Source organism: Anopheles stephensi, chromosome 2 (assembly GCF_013141755.1).
Source record: "Anopheles stephensi strain Indian chromosome 2, UCI_ANSTEP_V1.0, whole genome shotgun sequence".
NCBI classification, from domain to species: Eukaryota; Metazoa; Arthropoda; class Insecta; order Diptera; family Culicidae; genus Anopheles; species Anopheles stephensi.
The window spans coordinates 50782216-50789593 of NC_050202.1; the positions used below are offsets into that span (position 1 = coordinate 50782216).

At 46.8% G+C, this 7378-nt stretch overlaps 1 protein-coding gene across 1 annotated transcript; it reads right to left on the minus strand.

Annotated features, from left to right (window-relative positions):
- Positions 1 to 415: 415 nt before the first annotated feature.
- On the minus strand, positions 416 to 5153 carry LOC118502573 (probable fatty acid-binding protein). Its single transcript, XM_036034898.1, has 2 exons — positions 4936 to 5153; positions 416 to 1291 (listed from the first exon to the last, which is right to left on the minus strand). Exons 1-2 carry the CDS (start codon positions 5006 to 5008, stop codon positions 969 to 971), a joined length of 396 nt encoding a protein of 131 aa, XP_035890791.1. The 5' UTR covers positions 5009 to 5153; the 3' UTR covers positions 416 to 968.
- Positions 5154 to 7378: the final 2225 nt, after the last annotated feature.

The following is a 7378-nucleotide window of genomic DNA, read 5'->3' on the forward strand; positions in this document are numbered from 1 at the left end:
TCTGCATCCTAGTTGCCTCTCCTGAGTTAAGAATTGAAAACCCAAATCTGTCGCAGAAATCTCGGATGATAGGAGTGCGCATGTCATCCTTTTCGCACCCCCAGTCGATTCCATGAGAGTTAAAGTCTCCCAGGATCAAAAGCGGTCCAGGCAAGACCACTGCTAAATTTCCAAGATCCTCTTTGAACTTTTCAATTTTTTCCTTTTCACTATTGGGGAAGTACACTGGTTGTTGGTTATAAAAAATAATGCAGTAAAATAGATTTAGGCCACACACAAGTAGTGGTAGATAATCAAAGGAGGCACTGAGAGTTTGTTGTGCCAGTCGTTCACGTAAGATCACCTGTTAATGCACACTTACCTTCAAAAGCTTGTACAATCCCAAAACTGATAAATTCACACAAAAGAAGTATAATAAATCCGTTACGCTTGTGGTTACTCTCTTTATTCTGGACGACCGCTGTCAGCGACCGACACGATCGAGAACTTCGAGAACAGTTATGATCAAATCATAGTATTTCATCCGAAATATTTACATAAACAATAAAACAGCGGGCAGAATCCATTCGATTTCGTTATCATTTTCGCGTGTACGTGTACACGCACACATACGCACCCCACCCACCCCTTGGTCGGACTCGGACGTTTATTATGCGCACACACACGCACTCACGCACCTGGGGTCCTGATTCTACTCCTACGTTGAAGGATCCTGCGTCGTACAGTCGGCTAGTTGCTACTCCGTATCTCGCGATGCGATACAATATATGATGTAAATGCGAATGATGCTGGAAATGTGATGTTGTTTTGTGATAAAGCAAAAGGGCAAGTCCTACTACTGCTGGGCCGAACACTATCCCCACCCCTCCAATCTTCCCGTCGGCATTCGGTCACGGATCGAATAAGCTAGGGAAGGATAGGAGGGATAGTAGCGGACAGGCAGATGCTCTGCTCTAGCAGCTGGGGTCTTATACGGCCTTGTAGTAGCGGACGCACTTGGCGTTGCCGGCAGTCATGGTGGCGGTCAGGTCGGTGGCAGTGAACTCGCGCACGATCGTGGTCGGCTTCTCGCCCTTCTGCTCGTGGATCAGCTTGTTGCCGTCGAAGGTGCACACCGACTTGACCATGCGGCCATCGACGGTTTCCTCGTCGAACTCCTCGCCCAGCTTGAACTTGATCGTCGTGTTCTTGAAGGTGGACAGCGTGTTGAACGTGTACTCGTCACCGTTCTTCACCAGCTCCACCGTGGGCGAGATGCTGTTGCCAAGCTTGCGCAGAACCATGCCGACACCTGGAAGGAAGACAAGAAGCAGCGCGTTAATGATGGTGGGTCAAAGTCAAACCAAATGCATTCGAGCATGGGGATTGTTATCATTATCAAACGGCAGGCTGTGACGAGTGTCTTTGGTGCATTAAACAATGCATTGGAAGCAACAGCTGATTGCTGGCCCGTAGTTGGAACAGCGCACTTAGCTTCTAACACACGTCCAAAGGCAGGCAGACAAAGTTCAAGTCGACAACGGACATCGACCAGCGTAGAATTAATGGCTGGAAGCGAACAAACCTAGCGCTTATTCTAATGTTGAACGGAACACGCAGAGCTTCCTGGTGTGGAGTCGGAAATTTATTCAACCGATGTGCAGGTGCGTCGTAGTTGAATAGGGCGGAGAAGTCTAGTGTCTTTCAGTCATGTGGATTGAGTACTTGCATTGAGTTGGTCCTCCAGAAATGGATGTTACGGACGCTCCATGTTTAACATTCAAACTGCATCCGCAGGCCACCGAAACCGGCCGCAATCAGCAGGTCCGTCAATCGCTCGTGATTTTCCACCCTCGAGGTAAAAATAGAGTAAACATCCTGCTGCTATATTACAACACAACATTCCTTCTCCTTCCTATTCCGTGTTCCAGTTGCCCTTTGTTTGATAATACGCGCGCTCCACCTTCTCGATCTGCCGCACGAAAAGGCCCACTGCACCGGCTGGCCAAAGGCACAACAAGCAAGAAGATTATGTTTACTTCAACGACCCACAGGCACGAGGGCTCAACTTGGTAAGCCCCGCACGCCGATAAGCGACTCTCCGATGAAGGTTCAAAGGTGTCAATTGGCTGCCTTGGGTCGTGGTAATCTCAAATCTCAAGCTTAGCCCCCTGCAATCTTTACGGTGGGTTTTCGATTCGGGTGGAGACTCTTTTCGATTGTACAGAATATGGTTAACTTTTTATCAAACGTCGATCACCAGTTCGCCCAAGTGACTGGCAACTGCATGTCGCACCACCGGCTTATCGAACTCTTTAGTCCTTTAATCATCGCCCATAAGCACCAAGCGCGCGGTGTTGGCTGTTGAGGGAGTGCAGTGCAGCCAAGTCATCGCTTATCATCGCTTATCATCGCTTACAGCCGAATAAATCCATCAAACTGTACTGCTGCTCCGAGGGCTGCCAGCCCGTGTGCTCCAATGACTTCGATTTAAAGCGTTCCCTTTTTACACTTGCTCTTACTCTTCCAAAGCGCTATCGACTGCGGTTTCGAGCGACAACGACGGCGACGACGACAGACATTAATTCCGGTTCGATTCACCGGTCCGATGGAAAATAACGACCACCGAACGACGACCGTTTTGTAGTGAGCGTGCGGTAATTTCAACTGACGCTTAAATGAACCGAAATTATGCAATAAACTTTGCGTGTCGATACAACCCGACAGAATCGTTAGCAACAGGTCAGGTGAGGGCTTCTTCACCGAATGGAGCCATGGACGGAAGGAAGAGCTACGGAACGGACACACGTGCTTGTGGGCATCATTATAATTAGGCGCCTTACGCAAATGTGGCGTCGTGTCCACGTGCGTCAAATGTAATTGAAGCACATATTCTGGCGGAAGGTCGGATTAATCGTGTTACACTCATCAGCTGATATGGCCCAGCGAGAGAGAGAGAGGTGAGGACGGACGAATTCGGACTACCTCCGATCCATGGAGGGTCTAATGAAGTTGATGTGTCATCCATTTCGCTATCTTTCGTCACTTTTCCTAATCAACGTTTGCTAGGGCGTGGGAACGATCGGTGGTTCTGTCGTCGTCATTGGGCTCATCAGTTCTCGATGTGGCCACCAGCAGCAGCAGATAACATCAGTGGCGTCCGTTGTCCGCCCCGTAGTCCCACCTCGTGAAACCAGTGTAAATGGGATAATATAATGGATTCTTGATTCAATTATGCTGCCCTCTTCTTTTGACCAATTGAACCTCTTAAGCCTGGCCTGCGGGTCTTCGTCGGTTAGTGAGCAGTGATTCCACCACGTTAAGCGGGCTGCTTCTCGGAGGATGGGTTGTCTCTGTCTTGGACAGATCAGTGTCACCTCGGGTAGCATGAGAAAATGTGACCGCTGCCGCATGTCTGGCACAGAGCAAAAAGGCAAACAACGGACCGAATGGGCGGCAATTGGATTGAAATTAATTGATTCACAATAGTCACACGGAGTTCGCTTGATGCACCGCCAGAAGCCCAAGAGGGTTATGCAAGGGAATTGTGGCGACAATGGAGCATTTTACAGCCCGACTGACGAATGCCGATGGGGTCATCTTCCCTTGGTGACTCTTTCTCCAATATTGAAGGAATGATGGACCAGTCGCCAGTCTCCGGATGTGTCTGTCTGGCGTTCATTGCATTGCAACGAGACCGGAAGAGCTCTTTAAGATGCATTCTTCGTTCTCGTGGGGACACATGATTAATCTAATCGACATTCGCGACCTGAAAACCGCCAAAGAAACGTCTCCTTCGAGGTATTCTGAAGGTGTGTCCACTGCTGGTGACTGGAATGAGTCACCTAAAGCATTGCTGATGAGGTATTTTTCCACCAACGGCGTAATTTAAACATCAACCACACACCGCATGGCTAACGGTTCAGTCACATGTTTCGCTGATGCCGATTTGCAAGTATTCAAAAACGTGTACAGAAAAGCATGCCTTGGTGGGCTAGAAGAGAAAGCAGAACACACATTACGCGCCTTTTCTCTTCTCGCTCGCACGCTGGCCCTTCTGTCAACCTGTCAACAGGAGGTGCGAAAGAGAAGGTGTCGTCTCTGTCAAGTAAGTACACAGCAATTTGTGCATTTGCTACTGCTGGAGAGTCCATTGACCTGTTCCCCATCTAATTCGAGATACGCATCACACTGTGTCTGATTGTGTCAACTGTGACCACATCGTGAGGAAGCACTATCAGTGCAGTGGGTATTCCGGCCGGATAAAATGCCGGTCGTTTGAGTAAGGCAGAGAGAAAGAGATGGCGCTCATACACACAGAGCTGCATCTCAAATCAACGCAATTTGTAGCAAAGGCGTGCTGGTAGGAATTCGCTACATCAGCGACGATGCTGCTCAAAAATGTATGCTAATTCCAGCATCGACAAAAACGAACAGCAGGATGCCAATGAGCAGGTATTCTGCGTCTCGAATTCTTCAGGTTTCCTGTTTTGTGAATTTTATTCGCTGCATCGACTACCGCTGACGTGTTCTTGGCTTCCTTTTCCTTTCTCCACCTCTTTCCTTTCAGCGCAAACGCACATATTTCTATCGTACGATGTCGAGTTGCGTATAGCGAGAGAGAGACAGAGAGCCACGGTTAAGTGAGAGCCAACGATAGCGAGGCTAGCCCACCGCACCGGATCATCTCACGCGACTTGATCTAAATTACACTGACCCAGTCCAGTATCGCGGTTTCGCGCATGTTTTCGCAGTGAATATACGTTTTTTACATTAGAAATACACATCCGGAGTCACTGACATTGATTCTGATGTCGTATCACAATGACTTCATGCTACTGGAACGCAACAATCTTCCCAATTCCACGAACGCATCACCTTATCACAATTGAAGCACGAAAAGCCGGCTCGTTTGGCAAACCCGTGTGCACCGTCGCTTCACGCCCCATTACTTACCGAGAGCCTTCATGTAGTCATCGAATCCCTCCGACTTCTCCATCTTGTACTTCTTTCCTTCCCAGACGGCCATTGTGGATGTAGATGTAGGTGGTTTTACACACGGGATGGGGATGTAAAATGCACGAAGCTTGCGAACTGCACGCTGAAGATGAAAAGGCCGGGAAAACGCGACGTCCGTCTCTCACTGTGTCTGGCACCGAACTTGGCTCTCTCTGCTCAGCAAAGGGCGCTTAAATACGCACAGCCGCAACAGCCGCTTCGGGCGCGTCGGCTCGTAATCGTAAGCCGACCCTTCCGATAAGCGAGCGCCCTCTAGCGACAACGAGGTGTGACTCGTGTGTAACGGTTTAAGATAACGCTTCCCGCTGTTCAAATGCACGGGTAAACCGTCGTCGTCGTCGTCGTTGGGGATTTGTATCGTTGGCTTCGAGATGGAGATAGAAGGGCGTTTATCTATTCTCCATTGAACATTGATAAAGCAGACACGCGACGATTGAGCGTGGAAAGGAGAGTTCGATTTTGGTGCATCGAAAGGGGATAACGGTTTACAATCACAAAGCAAATGGACTTTGAACATACTGAGTTTCGCTAGCCGTTAGCTTACGAATGAAGGTATAGGTTTATTGCTGTTTGATTTTACAAGATTTAATTTCGGTGTTGCAAAAGATAGATAATAAAGTTACGGAAAGATAAAGACACATTTGAAGTCAGTTGAAAGGGGAGCTGTCGTCATTTTATGCCGAGAAGTTATGGCTAAGAAAGTCGTAGGGCTGTGATGAAGATTACAAACAGACTATAAGTTTATCCCTATGTTACGAAGTTGGTTTATAACCGGTTCAAATTTTGAACATCGTCTTACTTATGGGTACAGAAGACATCGTGAAATGGGGGGCAAATTCTTGATACCCGAAAGGGTTGTGTGCAAAAGAATGCAACAGATCCTTATGAATCCTTTTTATCCTTATGAATCTTTGATCGAGAAGGGTCAGAAAAGCTATGATATATATGATGCATAATATTCTACAGAAGATAGACAGATTGTTATCCTAATGTCGTCGTTCATGTCTGAGACGGAGTCGTCCGGATTACAATAATTCAAGAAGCTTATAAAAATATTTTTCCCACTCCGAGCATCTCATCGATTGATCGATTCACCTGACTTTTACATTCGTCAATTTAGGGTTTTTTAGAACAACTCTTGTTTAATCGCTTTTAGAGAATCAAGAGGAACGAGCAATCGTTCGTTATGGCCCCAAGGGCCGTGTTAACTGTTGCGAGAAGGCCTAGAAAAGGATAGTAATATTTTTGTAAAATATTTCCTGCATGTCAAATTCAGTTAAATGGTTTATTCAGTAATTTAATATTTTAATCAAATAGTTCATATTATTATTGTATGCGTAAGTCAATGAGGTATTCTTGTATCAGTTTAAAGAAATTCGTTAGCACAAATCTACTATTTTACATGTTACTTTCATCAAGTGTTAGTATTGAAATAAACGATTCTTTTCGAAGTGACCGAAGGCTGAGATACGCCAAACTGAAGCTGAAGTAAGATTTTAGGTTCTTCGTTCCTTTGCATTATTATGGCTTCAAGGAATCAAACAACACAAGCTCACACACACACACCCGACAACCACAACCTCACATCGACTAGCAACCCGTCTTCGGAAAGCTCATGAAAAATGAACTCAATCGTTGATGGATAAAAATACATTCTCTGCTGCATGGCAGCACTGGCAGCGTATGCTTGCACCATACAACTACATTCTAAAAATAAATCTCCCCAAAATATGCCCACATCTGCGTCTCTCATCTGCCCAGCGCGCCCAAGATGCTACACCGACCCAGCATGCATATGTGCATATTGTCGGCCATGCCCTTTGGTCCGGCAATTGGTCCTGGGTGTGGCGAAACGAGAGTGAGTGTGACCGCTTTATCGATTTTGATACGGGATCACCTCCAAAACGGCTCTAAAGACTTTTCTACCGACTCTTCTGTCGGTGTTTCTTCTGAGCTGGCTGGCATGCTGATCCGATAAGAAAATCCGTCCCACTCCGTCAGAGGTCGGAAGATAAGATAATTGGACTCTCGGTTTTCGTGTCCGGTTTTCGATCGAAAATCGCTCTACCGATGGACAGGGGATGTGTGTTTTTTTTATTCTTTTTTTTCTAAACTCTTTGCTAAATCATTTGCTGTCCATGGTTGAGCGGCATTCGGGGTTGTGTGTCCGCAAGGTAACCCCCCTCCAGCAGTTCTTAAATCGAATAAATGTAATCCCTTGAGACAAACATTGAGTAAGAAAAGAAGGAAAAAACAAACAAAACAAGAAACAGGCTAAACACACCAGCGTTAGAGCTCCCTGTGCTGGTGTTGTTTGTGCCATCGGAAAAGGTCGTTATGTCCTCGGCTACCCAGTGTTATGATAGCACATAACGCGCCG